Raw genomic sequence first — 19,854 nt, 5'->3', positions numbered from 1 at the left:
CATTAGTTCTATGTTACAAACAATGCTTTTACCGCGAGTTTAGTTACTGATCATGGTTTGATACATAAAAATGATATAAAATATCTTAACAATTTATGATTCCGAAATTTAACACTGTATAGCCGCATAGAACGAGAGCACTCTGAACAAAACAAGTTTAATGATAGAACACATCCTAGACCTTATACAAAAACGTCTTCATCTTCTCTATATCTGTCGGTCACTTCTTTATTTTCTTCTGGTCGCATGTGTCACTGTTGAGTCTGTTGTCCAAATCCCTTTTTGTAGTTGTAGAATGAAGTCTTTTCAATTCATGATAAAATTATCTAAGTTCTTAAAATTCACCACGAAACAAAAAATTTCATTTTATATTCTTGCTTTCGCATGTACATTTTGTGCATGCGATTCTTTTAATTTAAGGATGCAATTTCTTTAACCAGAAAAAGAAGAAGATGCAATTTATTCCAGTCTCGGGGTCGAATTATACAAAAAATCTTTGATCCAAAAAATCGACAGATCCAGGGAAATTAACTCCAAAATTTAAAGAGTAAACATTTAATCTTTTGACTAGGCCTAGGCATTCGGGGTCCCAATCGAGTTTCGGTTTTGTCCAATCGGGTCTCGGTTTTTCGGGTTTATCAAAATCAGCCCCATTCGGATTATATAAAAATTCGGTTCGGGACCGGTTCGGGTTTTATCGGGTTCGGATCGGGGTTAGTAAATCTTCAAAGAACCGGTACAACCCGGTGTACTTTCGGGTTTTGGGTTCCAACCGGTTCTTCGGTTTTAAAGTAATTGATTTATACCTATTTTGTAACCAAAACATAAGTAAAATCGGTTCTTCGGGTTTAAAGTACTTGATTTGTACCTATTTTGTAACCAAAACATAAGTAAAATCGATTCAGAAATAAGAAAAAAACATCAAACATGATCATTCAAAGTCAAACGAAAGGTATACATTGTTATTGATAGAAAGAAAACCAATAAATGAAATCATAAAACGAAAAATTAAGTTATCATGAAATGAAAAAAATTATTCAATGAAAATAAAACCAAAATCTAAAAATTTCAAGCCTCAACCGCCACTTTCAACCATATACCTTCATGTAGTAGATAGTTATTGTAGATGTTTAATAATATCTTAGTGTATTTTGGCTACATATCAGGAATTGAAATCATGTTTGGTACAAGTTCTTTTTTGGCATTTTGAATGTTTCGGGTTCTATCGGATATCCATTTAATTTCGGGTTCGGTTCGGATAATACCCATAACCCGAAATACCATAAAACAAGATCCATTCGGTATTTATGTCGGGTTCGGATTGGTTCGGATTCATTTTCATCGGATCGGGTTCGGTTCGGATTTTCGGGTTCGGTTTATTTGCCCAGCCCTACTTTTGACTAGGTAGTAACTCGCGCCATGCGCGGAGTGAAATAATTGATTAGATTATTTATTTTATGTTGTATTAAGATATTTGTTTTATAGTTTTCCAAAGGGATGTACATTCAGATATTCGTTCGGATTCAGTTGACTTATTCGGATTTCTGATTTTTAGAGTTATAAATTTAAATATAATTTGGATATTTACAAATTTCAGTTTGAATTTGGTGTGGATTTGGTTCGAATCATTGAAGGTTCGGTTCGGGTTCGAGTTTGGGTTTCCATTTTAATTATGTAATAAATTTTAACAAAAATCCAAATATAGTTAATCCTCAAAATTCAAAAATAAAAATAATATAAAACAAAAAAAATTTGAATAATGAATTTTTTTTGAATAATGTAAGACTAAATACTTAAATTTACATAAACAATAGTTTAGCTTAAATATTTAGATGAAGAAAACTATATATTTTCCGTATTTTGAACATGTTTTGTTATTTTAGATATTTTCGTATTATTGAATATCCAATAGATATATAATTTAAAATTATAAATATATTTTACTATATAATTGTATTTTAGATATTTTCGGTATCCAAAATATTTCAATTTGGATCGAATTCGGGTCTGGTTATCCAGATATTAAACTTTTAGATCCATTTGAGTACTTAACCAGTTTTAGTTTGCGTTTAGTATAACTTTCAAATCAAGTTCCGTTTGGTTTTTCAGATCTAAATATTTTAGCCAGACTTACTTTCTTCTTTTAATGTAAAGAAAAATAAACAAATGAAAGACAAATATGCTGAGTTTATTTTACATACATAATTATTGGACCATACTTTAAGGGTATGACTGGTTTCTCCGCTATCACCCGTAAATGCAGCTTTTGCGGTCGGTATCGGTTGTTGGCGTTTTGCAACAATCGCTTAAGCCGCTTCAAACCGCTCAATTTCAAAAGCTGGTTCCAGCTAGCGTTTGCGATTGTAGGCGGTTGCGGGAGGATAATTTTTTTTTAAACAATATAAATACAAAAATAAAAAATATTCAATAAAAATTTTAAATTGAAATTATAAAAATACCAAAATATATCTATTATATTTTAATTAATATTATAAATTTTGAAAATATAAATATTTTCTATAATTTTTAAAAATTTAAAACTATAACTTTCAAAATATAATTTTTATATTTATTATGATTTTTGATATTTTTATAATTATATAAAATGTAAATATTGTTAATTTATTATTTAATCGCTGATGCATTTGGTAGTTAACCACTCATAAGTATTCCGCAAACGCACTAATTTCTAACCGCATAACCAGTCGTACAAATCTCTTAAAACCACTAAAAACCGCAACCACCTGTATCTACAAACTCCCGCAACTGCAACCATTGCGTTTGAACCAGTCAGGCCCAAGAATACCAATAAAAATGGTTGGATGTCGTGTTAATATTGTTAGGCATGTTCCAAAATTGATGTAGTCTATAACCAATAACATGTACTTTCGTATAAAATATTTTTGGTAAATATAATTAAAACACGATACAATAGAGTCGAAAATTATTTGATTTCTTCACATGGTACATGAATTCTGTTTTTTTAAATTGATTTTGCGATTTTTTTTTTGTTTTAAGCTTTTCTGATTTTTTTTTTCTATCCATCTGATTATGTTTCTAATTATTGGTTTGATATAAAAAATTTGTAAAGAAAAATAATACATGGTTAAACTAAAGATCCAACTTTGTGTGTGGCGTTTTTCACCTCAGTTTCCTTAATTCTTAAGCAATCACCATTATTTGTTGTTTTTCTATGCATAAACCTCAACCATGGTCAAATTCTGCAAGATACAAAATTTTTAATTTCTAAAAACATTTTCATTCTGGTATTTTAGTTGATGTGAATCTTAATGATTTTGTAATTTATTTATTTCAACAATGATATTATTCAATGTTTGTCTGAATAGAATTTCAATTCACTAATACAATTGTTAAAAATACAAAAATTAAAATTAAGTTGATTAAAAAAAAATAGTTTGTGAACACATTAATTGCTAAATGATTGTGAGGCTGATACGTAAGCATTCTAAAATTAAAAATGATTGTAAGACTGATACATGTCAATATGGGTATGAACACATTTATTGTAAATGTTTTTTTTTTTAATATACAGGGGATTGATAGGGAATATTCCCACAGATTATCGATCGTGACTGAAAACATCAAACTTATTATCCAACAAAATAGACGAGAAAAGTTCAACGAAATGGGCGATCCAGCCCCACCGCCTTTACTGTCCCCTTAATATAAATAATATTTTGAACGTCAACGAAGACCATATATTTGTTTGAAAATCAACAACCAAAAGCCATAAATTCCGTTTTTTTTATTTACGTCAACACAATAAAATAAGACCTTCGTTTTTTTTTGTTTCTTTATTCCATAACTTATATATTTTCATATTAGCTCTGTTCGTTTCGTAGTCGCCGTGTTTGGCGTCTGCGTAAAAAAAAATTCGGTGACGAAGAGAAAAATAACAAAACCGTAGACGCAGAAAATCCAAAGCAGTCGCTAATACATTGCTGGAGACGCAGAAACTTAGACGATGATGATGCTGATTTCTTCCGCATCTGTTATATTAGCTAGTAGTTGCCGCAACGACTGGAAATCAGTGAATAGTGCTTCACAGGTGCGTGTGTTTCTGTCATTAAAAGCTTAATTTTTTGACGCAACAGCTGGAGTCAGTGTCGAAGAAACAAACATGGCTATTAATAAAAATGTATTCGACAGAACAATAAGCAATTTAAATATAAATACTTGATTCTAGTACACGTTTTAACGAGTCAGCTATAGCTTGAGCCATCCAAAATATGCCGTAATAACATTTAAAAGACAAATATGGGAACACTTTTAGTTACAAAAATAAAAAGATGGGAAAACAAGAAACTAAAAGGGGATATTGAAAGATGGAAGGAAAACAAACATTGTAGTAGAAATCCGGTCTGGTTTTATCTGCGTTTGAACTTGAAATTCAATTGGAAACAAAAATACAAATAAATCACGTCTCAGTTGTGCAGTGTATAATTTCTAGTAAAAACGGAAAAATGACAAAAAGCTAAGAATTATTTTGTATAAACTTTTAAAATCTTTTTTTAGCTTCTGGAATTTTTTTTATATTTTTATATATTCACTCTAATGTATTTTATATCAAGAATATTTAAATATTCCTCTTTCTCCCATTCGCAAGCAAGAAAAAAAAACAGACAATGAAATGATATGGGAACACACGACTTTCTCTCCCACCACCTTCCTTCTTGTACTAATCATCACTTAGTTACTGAAAACAAAATATCATTCAAAAGTTTTCTTACGTACAGTTAATAATCAAACGTGAGCATGACGCAACCGGATCTAAGTCGAATTTCCAGAACTGTCCTGTCCGATGGCGTTAGAAACGTTCTAGGACCACGGGTTCTTTTGTCATTTCCCAACGAAAACTGACGTCAATATGGACTCAAGGGTAGTCCTGTCATTTCCACAAGTTATCATGAGGAGAAAACAAAAGCACTCTACGACTTTGTATTACTATTATTTATTTGTTTTTGCTTCAGAACCTCTCTGTTCTTCTTCACCTTCCTTGGTCCTTCCTCTCTCCTTCTTCTTGAGATTTTATTTCTTTCTTGTTGTTTAATATTGTCATTCTATTTAACGTATATATTCGGCTAAGCAGACACTTGCGCCGCCGAAACTTACTGCACTCTGTTCTTGTCCTGATCATCTGTGTCCTTGTTCCACAAGCTTTGTCTGTCTTCAAGTTGCTATTTTAATCTGAGATGGGTAATTGCTTAGATTCATCAGCTAAGGTGGATAGCAGCAGCCATAGCCCACATGCTAATTCTCGTAAATACTAAATATTTCTCTCTCTCTCACGCCTTTGTTGCTTAACTTGTGTTACGTGTTAAAGTTTCTTGAAGATTTGTCCTTATCTCCAAACAGGAATTGTCGAATGATCTTGATTTTGATGTTTGTAGCAAGTTTATAAGAGTTTCCAATGTTTTATTTGATCATTTTTATAGGTTCGTCTGCGTCAAATGTCTCGAGCAACACAAGCCGTTCAACGGCTCCTTCAGGAAGAAGCACAAACTCTTACAGCACAGGAAGCAGTAGTTTAGGATCATCATTACCAACGCAGCCAAGAACAGAAGGAGAGATACTTTCATCTCCCAATCTAAAAGCTTTCTCTTTCAACGAACTAAAGAACGCTACCAAGAACTTCCGTCCTGATAGTCTACTAGGCGAAGGAGGTTTCGGTCGTGTATTCAAAGGATGGATTGATGAAACAACTCTCACTGCTTCACGACCTGGTTCTGGTATCGTTGTTGCTGTTAAGAAGCTTAAGCCTGAAGGTTTCCAAGGTCATAAAGAGTGGCTGGTAAGCCCTGGTTACATTGGCCTTGATTGATTCTTGTTGCTATAACAATGAGTTTTATGCTTCTTCTTTTTTTACAGACTGAAGTGAACTATCTTGGTCAACTTAGTCACCCAAATCTTGTGTTACTAGTTGGTTATTGCTTAGAAGGCGAAAACCGGCTTCTTGTATATGAATTCATGCCTAAAGGAAGCTTGGAGAATCATCTTTTTAGACGTATGTTTTCTTTAATAAAAGAAACAAATAATAACTTTGATTGTGTTTAATAATCAGTTGGGCCAATGATTATTGCAGGTGGTGCGCAGCCACTTACATGGGCAATAAGGATGAAAGTGGCAGTAGGTGCAGCTAAAGGGCTTAATTTTCTTCATGAAGCAAAGTCACAAGTGATTTATAGAGACTTTAAAGCTGCTAACATTCTACTTGACGCTGTAATAAACTAAACCAACTCTCTTCAAGCACTTTTAGAGATTTACTTGACTCTTAACCGGTTGAAACTTTTGTCATATTGAAGGAGTTCAATGCTAAGCTTTCAGATTTCGGTTTGGCTAAAGCAGGTCCTACTGGTGATAACACACATGTGACCACAAAGGTCATGGGTACTCAGGGTTATGCAGCTCCTGAATATATCGCCACAGGTTTGTTATGTAGACTCACAATAGCCACTCCTTTCGTTTCAAAAATCTATATATTTTAGAATTTTCACACATTAAAAAAGAACATAGCGAATTTTGATTTTCAATGCATTACTTTTTGTAAGTAATTATTTTTCACAATTTTTAACCAATAGAATTTCAATAAATGCAATTATTTTTGAATGCAATTGAAAATTTATATATTTTTAAAAAATCTTTTTTTAGACGTAGATCTTTTTGAAACGGAGTGTTAAACCAAGACTAAACCATGAAGCCAACCTGTAGTTTCACACAGGTTTTATCAGTTTCTATGTAAAAACACTTCAAAAAATTTTTCAAAGATCTTTTTTTTCAACAGCTTTGTCTTCTTAATCTTGAATAGCTTGATCTTTGACATCAACCAAAAATTTGTTGACTTTAGAGTGTTTTTGCTTCTGAAGACACTTTCTAAAACCTCATCTTTCAAACTACTGCAGGTAGATTAACAGCAAAGAGTGATGTTTACAGCTTCGGAGTGGTACTACTGGAATTAATATCAGGACGACGTGCCATGGACAATTCAAACGGAGGAGTTGAATATAGTCTTGTGGACTGGGCAAAACCTTACCTTGATGACAAGCGAAAGCTTTTCCGCATAATGGACACCAAACTAGGCGGCCAGTATCCACAAAAGGGAGCTCTCGCAGCTGCTAGCCTCGCGTTGCAGTGCCTAAACCCTGATGCAAAGCTCAGGCCGAAAATGTCAGAGGTTTTAGTCACGTTAGAGCAGCTAGAGTCCGCTGCTAAACCTGGAGGTAAACACACGCAAATGGAATCTCCAAGGGGTCGTCATTCCTCTGGTGTGCAGAAGTCTTCGGTAAGATTTGGTCAAGATCGGCCTCTGGGGAACATAACTCCCGGTGCATCGCCTTTGCCTTCTTACAGTAAGTCTCCTCGTGTGAGATGAAAGTAAATAGATCATACTCGTTGCTTGTATGTGTAATGTATGTAAAATGGAGATTTTGAGATTCAGGTTGTCTATGTGTAGTATGTATGATTGGAGAAGAGTTAAAAAAAAGATTTATAACAGAACATAACTATCAGAGTGAAGTGAATCAACATATGAAAAGGTAACTTATATAATACATATATACAAAAAGATGAACAATTCATAAGGTTTGGTACAAAGTTGTTTTATAAGGATGTTATAGGTTTCATAGAACCAATCAAAGCATCCAAATCACTACAGAGTTTTGGAAAAAACACAAAAAGACAAGAATGAAAAGATAAAGTTGAAAGCTGTTGCTGAATGGTGTGACATTGAGAGAGTAGGAGAAAGAGTTTACAAAAGCCTACAACCAACTAAAACACTAGTCAGCAGTCCAGCTTTGCTCCACAACATCACGCACTCTTCTGTTGTACTCACGCTTGCTTTCGCTGTACATCCTAGCAGCTTCCGAGTTTGCAGGAGAGTTCGGATTAGGGTCACAGAGCAACGACTGCGAATAAGGAAAATGGATTAGAGAAGAAGAGATGTTGGCACGTGGCATTTCGATAATTACCTGGATGGAGGTAAGGATAGCAGCAACATCATATATTGGACTCCACTGGTTTTGGAGAATGTCCAAGCATATACTCCCATCAGCATAAACTGCAAAAGCAGGTTAATATCCGCCAAAAAAGCTAAACAATAACCAAGTGGAAGAAAAGAGAATGGTGCTTACTATTTGGATGGAACATCCGTGACACAAAACGAACTGTTGGCGGCTTATTAGGATAATCTTCAGAGAACTGCAGTGAGAGTTTGAAAGTACCTGCCACGAAGAACAAGCAAGAGCCAATAATAAGAACACTACTAACATGATTGATCCCAATTATAAACAAACATAACGTTACCTCCATCCCATGGGGTGTCATCAGGCCTGCAAACCAACAAAACAAGCGTAAGTAGACAGAAACGAATAGACTTTAGTGCTTGTTCCGTGTTACCCGAAAATGACGGCATTCCAGAGCATGATGTTGTTGTCTTGTGGAGCACCGCTTATACCCGCAGGTGGGTCTTGCTGCAACCTCTTGAAATCCCTCATCAACCTCTTCCTTGCTGGAGTCGACATCCCTACCTTACTCTTATATAACAAACACACACACACACATGTTCATCATTCTGAGGTCTGTCACCTCTGCAAATTTTTAAAAGTTTCTACTAAATAAGACTTTAACCTACGAAACAAAGCTTAAGGTCGCATCAATTCACCAGAACAGCTACAAGAGTGACAAAACAAAACAAACACCCTTTACTATATAAAGAATGACAAGAAACAGCTCAGATGAAGAAAGTAAAACCAGCAAAGAAATGATCAGATGAAAAGATACCGTGGAAAAACAAATCTCGTGTTAAAAGGAAGAGAGGCAAAAGATCGCGGCGAGATGAGGTCGTCAAGCCAACATCTGTGTCAGAGTGGGCCCGGTTCTCGATTTCACCGAGAGATGAGAGAAGATGAAAGCTTTCAATGATTTGGTACGCAGTGATGATCTCTGCTCTGTAAAGTTGATGCCTTTGCCTTTGCGTTTTCGACGAGCTAGTGGCTGGCTACTAAACCGTTAGGGCGAACTTTACCGTACCATCAACCGGAGTTAATCGATTAAAAGTACCAATTTGACCGACATAGAAAACAACTATTCCGGTTTTTGGTTTAGGATCAGAGGCCCTGAACCGAAATAAACAACTTATACTATTAACCGGACAGGATCTTGACCCAAACCAACTGAGGAGAATGACCTAGTCTAGATAACCATTTCAAATCATTTTCATATTTGCTCTTACAATAGAGTTCAATCAACGGCACACAATTCTTGGAAACATCCATTACCAGAACAAGGTCCTAAACCAGTACAGACTACAGATCTAAATTAACATGTCAATCATTGTATTTTTTTTTATGAGCACAGACAAAGGCCTATTGACTGACACCCAGGAAAATAATATCAAATATTTCTCTCTTCTTACAACACATGGGACAAGACGAGATGTAAATGAATCCTAATAAAAATAATAATAATCTGAAACTGCTCATTGTATATGCACTCTTTTAATTACTAACACACATTCATATAACAACAATTCATTTTACTTTCTTTCTCCTCTTCTCTTCTCCCCTTTCTCGTGGACAGCAAGCAATACAAAGCGTAAACTTTGTTTGTTTGTTGGAAGGGGACAATCAACAGGCTTTACCCGGTTCGCAGCCAAGTACTCCTGCGTCCATGGTGAGTTCACGCACCATTGTTCCCGGTTTTGGTCGAATGGCAAACTTGCTTGGGACAGGGTTTTTCGGTTTAGGGCTCCATGCATTTGGTCTTCCGGATTGTACAAAATAAGCTCCATTTAGGAAGTAATCTCCTTCTGATTGCCAGTTCCAACTTTTCCAATCAGTGTAAGACGTGTACTCTCTCTTTGTAACCTCCTTAGCTTGTTCGTTAGGAGGAGCGATGAAACGGTTGCCCTGGCTAATTATTGTAGGGTTCATGTTTCCACCAATTGCATACATTTCCCAATGTGTGTAGTCATTGTTCACCACATGGATCGTTCCGAATCTGCAACGAGGCATTCTCTGTTCCAGTCTCTTACCAAAGTGGTTAAACGCTACTGTTATCTGCATGTTCTTGTCAATCACGTGTTCGTCTTTCGCCCCAAAAAGCATCACCTAACCAGATTCAAAGAAGGGCTTTAAGGCTTCATTTGAAAAATATACGATAAACTTGATGTACAAGAAACCAAAAAAAATAGACAAATATTCTCACATAGCACTAAACCATGTTTTAAAAACAAAATAAGCACATATGAACATTTTTATTTAATATTTAGGTATTGACGCTGCAGTTTAGTATTTATTATGGTTAAGAGTAAATTAGTTTTATTTTGTTAAAAATAAGTGTAATAGTTTTTATCAAATAAGTGTAATTTTAAGAATTTTTATTATTGGGTGCTATTTTTGAAATAATTTTTTTAGAAATGCTGTTTTAGAGATTTTATCTTTACCTCTTGGTGGTCGGTGAAATGGCTGTTGGAAATAGTAACTGCAGTTGATCCTTCAATAGCATCGATCATACCATCTGTACATCTCGTCATCGAGACATGATCGATCCAAACATTAGTCGCCCCAAACAAACTGATTCCATCACCATCACTTTTTGTCCTGAGCCCTACATGTTCCTCAGAGTCTCTGATCAAGCCACCGTTCCCAGGAATAATGTGCTTGACATAAATATTGTTTATGATCACATTATTCACAAACTGCAGCGTTAATCCAGCACCTTCCATGATATAAACCCTTGCTCCTCTTCCATCAATCGTTTTGTTGCTCGTTATCATCAGTTCTTGTTGAAGCTTTATGACCATGCTGTTTGCGAATATGATCCAAAGCGGTCCGTCTCTGGTCACAGCGTGCCTTAACGTACCTGGCTTAGGGTTGACAAGATCGTCGTCTGAGGAGTCGTTGACGACGTAGATAGGCCCGTCTTTTCCTCCGGTGGTTTTCCGGCCGAATCCGAGGACGCACTCCACTAGTTTCTTCCGGTTCTCCTCCCAGTTAGGGTCACATCGCCAGCATTTGTCTATGGGGTTATAAGCTATGCATTTTCCACTTCCCTCTTGCGTTTCCAGACCAATTAGCTCTCTCCTCGTGTTGTTGGTTGATTCCGTGGCGTCCACTGCTCTGTTAAGGAACGAGATTGTTTTATTAGGTTACTTGTGTCACACGTTAGGTTCAATTTTGACTAACAAAGACAAGAAAACTCACAAAGCGACATGGTAATTCAAGTGGTCGGTGACGTTAAGCGGATTAGGGTCGTAAGAGGCTATGGTTTGTTTCAACGCATCGCCTTGACGCTGCGTCCAGTAGTTGTCGAAGATAGCAACATTGGCTTGAACATGTGGGACCAATATGACTGATAAGAAGACTAGAGTGTAGCCGCCAATATTCAAAAACGTTGCTGCCATTTTCAAATGTGGCGATAAATGCCGCTGAGATTTTTTTATTTTTTTTTCTGGTGAAAACCACAAGCAGAAATTGTGGTTTCCAGATATATTTGCTCAGGTTAAAAATTGGATTTTTGAATCATCGATTGCTTTAATAACAAGGACCTTGAGGGAGAGGGTGATAAAGGGTCAACAGAGGATTAAGAATTAACAGAGATTAGTAAACCATTAATTTAGATTTCTTTGACCACAGCTCCTAAAACCCTGTTTGGAGATGCCTTTGTGTGTTGTCCTTCTATTGTGGGATATTTTCAGTTATTCTTGTCTTTACCTAAACTTGAGGTAACTATTTTTGGTTTTACTACCCATATATAAGATAAGATAAGTTTAGTGTATCAATACAAGGTTCCAAACTATTGATAATAATCGAAAAAAACACTGTTATTTTTTTGAAGGAGTGCTCAACTTGTGTTTTCAATATGTGTTCGTTACCATGAAAAAAGAGTTTAACCCAATGTTTTGTCAGAATAGCTAGCAAGAAGATTTTAAATCTGACTTGCTTGAAGAACCGCCAAAGAGAAAATAACGAAAAAAAAAAAGAAAACAAGAGAGAGAGAGAGAAAGGTTTTCTCTCGAGTGTCTCTCCACCCAGACGCCGTCAAACCCTAATCCCACCAAATCGATCTTGTTTTTGAGGGGATCGAAGGCACTTGTCGCCGCCGGTCTCCTCCTCCGCCTCTATTTTGCTCGTCTCAGCCACTTTCATCGATCCCATCGACCGCCGTTACCTCCTCTTTGTCGAGCTACTCTGGATTTCTTCTTCGGTGGATCTAATCGGAAGCTAGAGGCGCGTGCCTCTCTTCTCTGGAGTACAGACGAGGGTGTGATGGTGGTGCGATTCTCGGTGGCCTTGATTCTCTGCCTCCTCCGACTGTCAGCGTAAGATCTGGGTCAGATCTTAATCTCAAGAGTGGTGATTTTTCGAGAGCGTAGCTACCTCTCTTCTCATTGCTGCCTTGCCTCCCGACGGTTCAAGGGTCTAGTAGCTTCAAGGTTCTTTAGAGCCTCTCCTCCAGAATTCGTTTTCTCTGAGTACGGCGGAGCCGTGGCTCTCCGTTGAGGGCCTCTTTCCTTTGCTTCAAGTGTTAGCTTCCATGGTTTGTCCCTGTGTTGTGGCGTGTGTCTCTTTCTATTGTTCTTTGGTGGTTGAATACTCAGGGTTCTTCGAGGACAGTCCCGCCGTGTTCCCTCCAGGTCATGATGCTAGAGCCTCGCTCACACTCGGATTCACCTGTTTTTGAGGTGTCTACTGACTTCTCCAGATCTTCATCTCCTTCGCAATGCTCCGGGATGCTTCTCTTGACTGATTTGTTGTCTGCACTTAATCTCTGGGTCGCGTGGCCGGACTTAAGACCGCCTGCGCTTGACCATGATACCTGAGTTTCAAAACAAATGTGGTCAGCTTTGATAGTCAGGTTGTGAGCTTCCCGAGCGATTATTGGTGTTGTCTTCAACGAAGCCCACCTCAGCTTGCACCGGATTGGGTGTTGCCGGCCCTCCGTCGTCGCAGCTTGAGAGAATCTCCGGGTTTGTCGTCGGCATTTCAACACCGTTTTAGCCTACTCTTCGATGCTGAAGGCTCAGCCTCAGATATCAAGAAATGCTTGTGTAAGGTTCTAATAGCTAATGTTTGTTGCAATAATCTTAGTTCTAAGTGTTGTTCACCTCTGAACACTCTTAGTTCTCTCTAGGTTCTATGGGTTTTTTATATTTTTGCGGCCAATAGAATCTGAATTAGCTTTCGAGCAGATCAGATTTCAATTTGTATTGTGATTAGACCTTCATTCAAGTTAATGATATTTACACTTTTAGCAAAAAAAAAAAAAATCTGACTTGCTTGTTTGTATACATAAAATAATAAAAAAAAATTAAATTTGGATTTGGTTGATCGAATCAGATCAGAATCATTTGATATATCTGGATTTCTCACTTACTAAAAGTAAAAATTCATGTGTCTAGTTACACATTAACAGTCTAATCTTCTTCTTTTTCATCATGCATAACATCTTGTGATTTGATTCGTTAATTAAAAAAAAAATTTATATTGGGTCGAATCAGTTGGTGTCAAACAGAATACAAGCTCGGCCCATATATGTGATATTGAAAGCCTTTGTTCTTGCCGTCCAAGTAACTAAACTTGTACCTTACAGTCAGAAGCTTATTAATGGCGGGACTCTCTTGTTCCCCAACAGAATTTGAAGAAAACAGAACAAGAAATGCAAACTGAATATCATGAATAGTTCACAGAGCAAGTTGATAGAAGATGCCTTACTGATTATCTCTGCCAAGATGGTCCGTGATCAATTTTATACAGATCCAACTTCACCAACTTATCTGAACATTTTCAAAAGCAATAAATAATTTCTTGACCCTTATGATAATACATCTACAGATCATTATGTAGATAGAACTCTGAGTCTGTTATTATACATTAATCACCATAAATGTTTCTTCTCCTAACCATTCCAAGAAAGACAGTAATCACCCAAAAAGGCTTTAACTGTTAAATCTCGTTCTCCGGAAAAAAAAGAAGATTCAGAGCTGAAAATAGAAGAAGCATGAAAGAAGGAAGATTCAAGAAGAACCTATACGCAGTCTTTTTCACTTTCTTCTTCTTCTGCTCCACGTCGGATTTGCTCCTCCCACGTTCGCCGCTAGAGATGCTCACCGGAGGGAGGTGGGATCTCCTGCAGCCGAGTGTAGGCATATCAGCCATGCACATGCAACTCCTCCACAACAACAAAGTCGTCATCTTTGACCGTACGGACTACGGCCCTTCGAATCTCTCCCTCCCTTCTCAAACTTGCCGAAACGCCACCGTTTTCGACTGCTCCGCGCACTCACTCCTATACGACGTCGCTTCGAACACCTTCCGTCCACTCACTCTCCGATCCGACACGTGGTGCTCCTCCGGCTCTTTAAACGCCTCAGGCTCTTTGATCCAGACCGGCGGTTACGGCGTCGGCGAACGAGTTGTACGTATGTTCACGCCTTGCGACGGCGTTTCTTGCGACTGGGTTGAGAACAGAGCGTACCTCTCCTCTCGCCGGTGGTACTCCACGAATCAGATTCTTCCCGACGGCCGGATTATCATCGTCGGAGGGAGAAGAGCTTTCACCTACGAGTTTTACCCCAAGAATCCGGGAAAATCCGTTTTCATTCTCAGATTCTTGGCGGAGACGAGAGATCCTAACGAAGAGAACAATCTTTATCCCTTTCTTCACCTTCTCCCCGACGGAAACCTATTCATCTTCGCCAACCGGAGATCGATTCTGTTCGATTTCGTGAATCACCGAATCGTCAAGGAGTTTCCGGTGATTCCCGGCGGCGATAAACGGAATTACCCCAGCACTGGCTCCTCCGTGCTCCTCCCTCTATCACTCACCGGAGAAAATAACCGATCGAAGATCGCGGCGGAAGTTATGGTCTGCGGCGGAGCACCGCCCGGAGCGTTTCTAAAGGCGGCGAGGACGATCCCTAAAATCTTCGTCGGAGCATCTCGCACGTGCGGGAGATTGAAAGTAACCGACCCGAATCCAAGCTGGGTCATGGAGCAGATGCCGTCGCCACGTGTCATGCCTGATATGCTGTTGTTACCGAACGGCGACGTTTTGATCATTAACGGCGCGAGTAACGGAACCGCTGGTTGGGAAGACGCTACTAACGCCGTTCTCAACCCGATTTTGTACTTGCCCGACGAACCCGACCCGACCCGGAGATTTGAAATTCTCGCGCCAACTCGAATCCCTAGAATGTACCACTCGGCGTCTCTCCTCCTTGCCGACGGCAGAGTCTTGATCGGAGGAAGCAATCCTCATCGGAATTACAATTTCACGGCGAGGCATTATCCGACGGAGCTCAGTCTCGAGGCATATCTCCCGCGTTACCTGGATCCGCTGTACTCCGGCGTGAGACCGTCGATTGTCACGGTGGAGCTCGCCGGGAATATGCTGTACGGTAAGTCGTTTGCGGTCACGTTCGTGATTCCGGCGTTTGGGATGTTCGACGGAAGAGTGTCGGTGCGGCTCGTGGCTCCGTCGTTCAGCACGCACTCGACGGCGATGAACCAGAGGATGCTGGTCTTGCGCGTGAGGCGCGTCGTTCAGTTATCTGTTTTCGCGTACAAAGCTGACGTGGATGGTCCAACGAACTCCTACGTGGCACCTCCTGGGTATTATATGATGTTCATGGTTCACCGTGGAACTCCGAGTGTGGCTATCTGGGTTAAAGTTTAAACGTGAATTCAGTTTTTACTCTGCTTTTGAACTCTTTGTTTTTTACATCATTTTTAGTGTAGTAATACATTTTGTTATGGTGAAAGGAAGAAATAGCGGAAACTAAGAGATTTAAAACAAGAGATATAGAGGATTTATGATATTAGTGAAGATAACAAGGGGTTATTATACATGAAAGGCTAAGCACGTCTGTTATCAAATTATCAGTTTGGGTTTGTGATCCCTATGCATATGAGGAAATTTATACATACCGAATAGTTGTTACGCTTTGATCTCCTTCTACACTGTCTACAATCCGGACATTGTAGTTAATCTTGGACTATATGACACTGAAGTTTTCCTTCACCTAGGCATAACAACTCAAAGTAAAGACAAAATGAATTGGCACTGACAAACCGGGTTGGTTAGATAAATCTTCAGAATTAGGGCTAAAATGCAACTACATGTGAAGTTTTCATTTTAAGACCAACACTTGGAGAGGTACGTACGTCACCCCTTATATTCATTATGCTTTCCCTGGTCATGTGTATGTAGATGGATCGATAGCTTCATTGGTTCACTATCCATGTAGTTTTTTTAATCAAGGAGATCGATCATGCATGACATGTTTGATATATTGTCCAGTAATTTGTTTTCTGTAAGTCGATAATGGATTTTGTACGCATGACCCCAGAGAATAAACATAACAGACTAACAGGTCAGATTTCAGTATACTAGATCGGTCAGTATTGATTTTTTTGAACAAATAATGTGATCACATTTCATAAAGCTTAGAGTAGGAAGAAGAGGGGACCTTATTTTCAACTACATTTATGGAGTTTTCTTCACAAACATAATAAATGTGGCTCAGAATATCATATTTTCTTATTTACTGACCCCAATAAATGTAATAGTGACGACTCTCCATCCTACAAATTCAGTCAATTCTTTTAGCACGGTGAGTAGTGACTTAATATCAAAGTTACTTGACGTAAAAAAAGAGAGTGAACTATGCTTTTTATACTCGAAGACTGAAAAGAGTAATAAATTTATATTTGCTTTTAGTGAGATTGAGACATCCAGTGCACTATATGCTTCACGGTTCTTATCGATCACACATCGATAACACGAATTAAGCAATATACTCAGGTTTACAGTTTGGAGAATTCTCCATCTTCGACGGTTAATATTTGTGTGATCATCAATCACATACACAAGAGCATAGAAACATGTACCTGCATTAAACAATAACACATGCGAGGCATGAAATTGTTCTATACAACAACCAAAGGAAATTGAAACATGTGACATAACTAATAACATAAGATTTTAACGACAAATTCTTTTATTTATCCAACAGCACACTACACTAGTTATGATATACTACCTAATTAAAAAGGGGGAATAATTAATCACTGAACATTCGTACATAAAAAGTGGTTTAATTAGTACTTAATAGATGTGATCGCTTGTGACACCAACTGGATATATTTACTCAACCTACGTCACACACAAGAGGACGTAACTTACAACTCGCGAGTACACTCTCCAGCTCTCTAATAGTAGAAAATATTTGTATTTTATCTCTCTCTTAATTTTGTTCTATTATTGTATGTTCAAGAACAAAATAAAAACCTTTCTTGGCCAAAAAATCTCTTCAATTATAGCCACAATGAAACTTGTATTTTGTTTCTAATAATAATATTGGATTTGTCTGTTTTTGGTCAAGTATTAGATTTGGTTTTTACATTACAAAATAAAAGTAAAAGCAAACACCAGCCTAGCCTGTAGCTACTTTGGTAGTTAATAGTTATGATTGTTAGTCTCGCACCGATTGTAATAGCTAAGACTGCAATTTTAATCCATGGCAATGACGCATGAAGAAAACTGGATTACAATTTACAACCAGAAAAGAGTTATGGTTCGCCATAAATATAGTATCTATTTTAGATATTTATACCCCTTTCAGAAGTCATGTATAGTTATATATATATATTTTTTTTTTCTTGCATGCAGAATTTGTGAACACAATGATCACAAACTGCGAAAAGTCTTATGATTCAAAATGATATAACCAAAGTAGATTTTCTTACATAGCCAAAAGAAGAAGAATAAATAAGACTCGGAGTGGTGATATATTTATTGCAAGAAGTTCAATATATATAACTTCCAAAAGGAAAAAGAAAGATACTAACATATAGACCAGAAAAGAAAAGATATATTATTACCCGATCCATATCACTACTAATCAGATAGCAAATACAAGTTTATATATAGATATAACCACACCAGCTAGAACATTAACATTAAAACCCTAATAGCTAACTTAAAGACGACTAATCATAGCCATAATAAAATCATAAAACGACGTAATTAATATTAATTCATGGGACGATCTTAGTCATGTCGATATTACCAGACAGATCAACATTGTTAACGTTGTTGATCTTTTCGTTGTCGTTGTCTTCCAGATTAATGTTGTTGCTATTGTCCTTCTTGGAGAAGTGGAGCTTATTGTTGTGCATCCAAACCTTAAGGACTCTTCTCTTCACTCCAATCTCTTCACAGAATCTCTGAACAACGGAATCTTCTTGCCTTTGTAACTTCCACCCAACTTTCTCGGCAAAACTCAGCATCTTCTCTTTCTGTTCCGGCGTGAACTTGGTCCTAAATCTCTTCTTCGGGTTGTACGGTGGGGGTCTAGACGCGGTGGTTACGCCGTCTTCCTCCATGAAGTCATCAGACTCCGAGTGATGCATATAACGGTAGTTAGAAACTCCCACCGGCATGATCATTTGGTGAGGCATGGCTGATCTGATATTATGGTGGTTGAGCATGAGTTTACGCGGTGGAGGCGGCTGGTGGAAAGAGGAAATAGCGGTGGTGGCGGTTTCACCTTCGACTTCTTTTCTATGGAAGTTTCTGTGGCAGTTGCAAGCCGAGCAAGTGAGAGCTTCAATGGAGCCATCTTCGCCACTAGGCATAAACTCTCCACACCCATCAGTAGCGTTTCCTCCCATTGCTGCTGCATGGTTCTTGAGACATTCCTTGTACGTTATAATAGGCTTCTTGATGATGGCGTTGTAACTCACATGATGAGGATCTTGATGTTGGCGATGATCATGATTGTTGCCATGACCATTGCCATGTAACGGCATCTGTGGTGGTTGAGTAGTAATGTTATTGTTGTTGTTGTGAGTTGGAGGAGCAGAATTAGCAGCATGATGGTCATGATGATGATGGATCATGTGACCATGACCACCACCACCACCAACAAATGCAGTGTTTAGTGGGATGGGCATATCATGGTCTTCTTGACTTTCAATTTCCATTTTTATTGAATCTTCTACAAAAAAAACCTTCTTGTTGCAAACTGTTTCTTGGTTTGGGGACAAAGAGGCTAGCTAAGGAGAAAACAAAACAAGACAATTGAAGAAGAATAATTAGTAACTAAGACTAAAAATGATTATGAACCAGCAAAGGTGGATGTTTTCTTTATTATCAAAAAATCTTAAAAAGGATTTTTCTTGGAAAATGTCTACTTTTTTAGAAACAACTCACGGAAACCATTTTAAATGATTTTACTGAAAAGAAACACAAAGTTTAGAAAATCCATAAATTAGGACAAAACGGAAGAATACCAAAAATAAAGAAGTTAAGGGAAAAACTCTTATTGCAAGCATGCTCGTAAAAAAGCTGACAAACGCACTTCAAAAGAAGTCTGTACTTCAATGCAAGTGAGATTTATGGAGATCAATAAAAAAACAAAGACAAGAAATTAGTCATAAAAACAACTGTTCTATGGTTATAAACCTCCTTTCTCCCCAGATTTTTATGAGAATTGAATAGACATAGGGAGATAAAAGTTATGAAAGAAAACTGAATTAAGTTGTTGATGATTGAACAGAAGTACACATACCCAGTCAACTAAAAGCAGTAGACTTTGATCTTCTTCAAAAGTTCAGAACTTGGTTGAAGAGAGTCAGCATCAGCCAAATATAAACCATTAAGAGAGGCAAGAGAAGATTAGATATCTAGGGTTTTGTAATGAAATACTTTGAAGGAAGAAAGGAGATAAAGATTTGCATCTGAGTTTTGGATGTGAAGACAATGTCTTAAACTAAGAGAGGGCTTAGGGTATTAGTAGTGGAAGCCTAAAGACTAACAAAGCAAGAGAGAGAA

At 37.7% G+C, this 19,854-nt stretch overlaps 5 protein-coding genes across 8 annotated transcripts; 2 read left to right on the top strand and 3 right to left on the bottom strand.

The window, feature by feature from the left end:
- The first annotated feature begins 4,972 nt into the window (after positions 1-4,972).
- Positions 4,973-7,526, top strand: LOC106380925 (probable serine/threonine-protein kinase PBL2). The gene is made up of 6 exons (XM_013820771.3): positions 4,973-5,280; positions 5,457-5,812; positions 5,890-6,025; positions 6,104-6,240; positions 6,324-6,447; positions 6,921-7,526. Exons 1-6 carry the CDS (start codon positions 5,214-5,216, stop codon positions 7,388-7,390), a joined length of 1,290 nt encoding a protein of 429 aa, XP_013676225.2. The 5' UTR covers positions 4,973-5,213; the 3' UTR covers positions 7,391-7,526.
- Positions 7,527-7,546: 20 nt separating this feature from the next.
- LOC106380930 (ubiquitin-conjugating enzyme E2 1) lies at positions 7,547-9,036 on the bottom strand. 3 transcript variants are annotated; one of them, XM_013820778.3, is made up of 7 exons: positions 8,797-9,027; positions 8,644-8,685; positions 8,413-8,549; positions 8,320-8,345; positions 8,148-8,237; positions 7,986-8,074; positions 7,547-7,922 (listed from the first exon to the last, which is right to left on the bottom strand). In XM_013820778.3, the coding sequence occupies exons 3-7, from the start codon at positions 8,535-8,537 to the stop codon at positions 7,794-7,796; spliced, it is 459 nt and encodes a 152-aa protein (XP_013676232.1). In that variant the 5' UTR covers positions 8,538-8,549; positions 8,644-8,685; positions 8,797-9,027; the 3' UTR covers positions 7,547-7,793. The 3 variants fall into 3 exon arrangements, with proteins under 3 accessions (XP_013676232.1, XP_022563845.1, XP_013676231.1); XM_022708124.2 differs by having other exon boundaries at positions 8,648-8,685; XM_013820777.3 differs by lacking the exon at positions 8,644-8,685 and having other exon boundaries at positions 8,797-9,036.
- Positions 9,037-9,273: 237 nt separating this feature from the next.
- On the bottom strand, positions 9,274-11,561 carry LOC111211070 (probable pectate lyase 3). The gene is made up of 3 exons (XM_013820769.3): positions 11,220-11,561; positions 10,460-11,135; positions 9,274-10,124 (listed from the first exon to the last, which is right to left on the bottom strand). Exons 1-3 carry the CDS (start codon positions 11,417-11,419, stop codon positions 9,642-9,644), a joined length of 1,359 nt encoding a protein of 452 aa, XP_013676223.1. The 5' UTR covers positions 11,420-11,561; the 3' UTR covers positions 9,274-9,641.
- Positions 11,562-13,402: 1,841 nt separating this feature from the next.
- Positions 13,403-18,021, top strand: LOC111211069 (aldehyde oxidase GLOX-like). Its single transcript, XM_022711936.2, has one exon. It carries the CDS (start codon positions 14,017-14,019, stop codon positions 15,691-15,693), a length of 1,677 nt encoding a protein of 558 aa, XP_022567657.1. The 5' UTR covers positions 13,403-14,016; the 3' UTR covers positions 15,694-18,021.
- Positions 17,871-19,854, bottom strand: LOC106346587 (zinc-finger homeodomain protein 4). Of its 2 annotated transcripts, none has more exons than XM_013785962.3 (2): positions 19,592-19,854; positions 17,871-19,072 (listed from the first exon to the last, which is right to left on the bottom strand). In XM_013785962.3, the coding sequence occupies exon 2, from the start codon at positions 19,002-19,004 to the stop codon at positions 18,057-18,059; it is 948 nt and encodes a 315-aa protein (XP_013641416.2). In that variant the 5' UTR covers positions 19,005-19,072; positions 19,592-19,854; the 3' UTR covers positions 17,871-18,056. The 2 variants fall into 2 exon arrangements, with proteins under 2 accessions (XP_013641416.2, XP_022564110.1); XM_022708389.2 differs by having other exon boundaries at positions 17,871-19,076; positions 19,592-19,850.

The sequence above is a fragment of the Brassica napus genome, chromosome C8, assembly GCF_020379485.1.
Source record: "Brassica napus cultivar Da-Ae chromosome C8, Da-Ae, whole genome shotgun sequence".
NCBI lineage: Eukaryota > Viridiplantae > Streptophyta > Magnoliopsida > Brassicales > Brassicaceae > Brassica > Brassica napus.
The sequence above is the reverse complement of the archived record's forward strand: the minus strand, read 5'-3'. Positions and strand labels throughout refer to the sequence as shown.

Bases quoted from the DNA above. Each gene is read 5' to 3' on its own strand.
- LOC106380925 (XM_013820771.3), top strand. From the start codon at position 5,214: ATGGGTAATTGCTTAGATTCATCAGCTAAGGTGGATAGCAGCAGCCAT. The intron at 6,026-6,103 runs GTATGTTTTCTT...TGATTATTGCAG, and splicing joins GGAGAATCATCTTTTTAGAC to GTGGTGCGCAGCCACTTACA. The intron at 6,241-6,323 runs GTAATAAACTAA...GTCATATTGAAG, and splicing joins CTAACATTCTACTTGACGCT to GAGTTCAATGCTAAGCTTTC.
- LOC106346587 (XM_013785962.3), bottom strand. From the start codon at position 19,004: ATGGAAATTGAAAGTCAAGAAGACCATGATATGCCCATCCCACTAAAC.
- LOC106380930 (XM_013820777.3), bottom strand. From the start codon at position 8,537: ATGTCGACTCCAGCAAGGAAGAGGTTGATGAGGGATTTCAAGAGGTTG. The intron at 8,238-8,319 runs GTAACGTTATGT...TCTTCGTGGCAG, and splicing joins TGACACCCCATGGGATGGAG to GTACTTTCAAACTCTCACTG. The intron at 7,923-7,985 runs GTAATTATCGAA...CCTTATTCGCAG, and splicing joins CTATCCTTACCTCCATCCAG to TCGTTGCTCTGTGACCCTAA.
- LOC111211070 (XM_013820769.3), bottom strand. From the start codon at position 11,419: ATGGCAGCAACGTTTTTGAATATTGGCGGCTACACTCTAGTCTTCTTA. The intron at 11,136-11,219 runs GTGAGTTTTCTT...GTTCCTTAACAG, and splicing joins TTGAATTACCATGTCGCTTT to AGCAGTGGACGCCACGGAAT. The intron at 10,125-10,459 runs GTAAAGATAAAA...GAATCTGGTTAG, and splicing joins ATTTCACCGACCACCAAGAG to GTGATGCTTTTTGGGGCGAA.
- LOC111211069 (XM_022711936.2), top strand. From the start codon at position 14,017: ATGAAAGAAGGAAGATTCAAGAAGAACCTATACGCAGTCTTTTTCACT.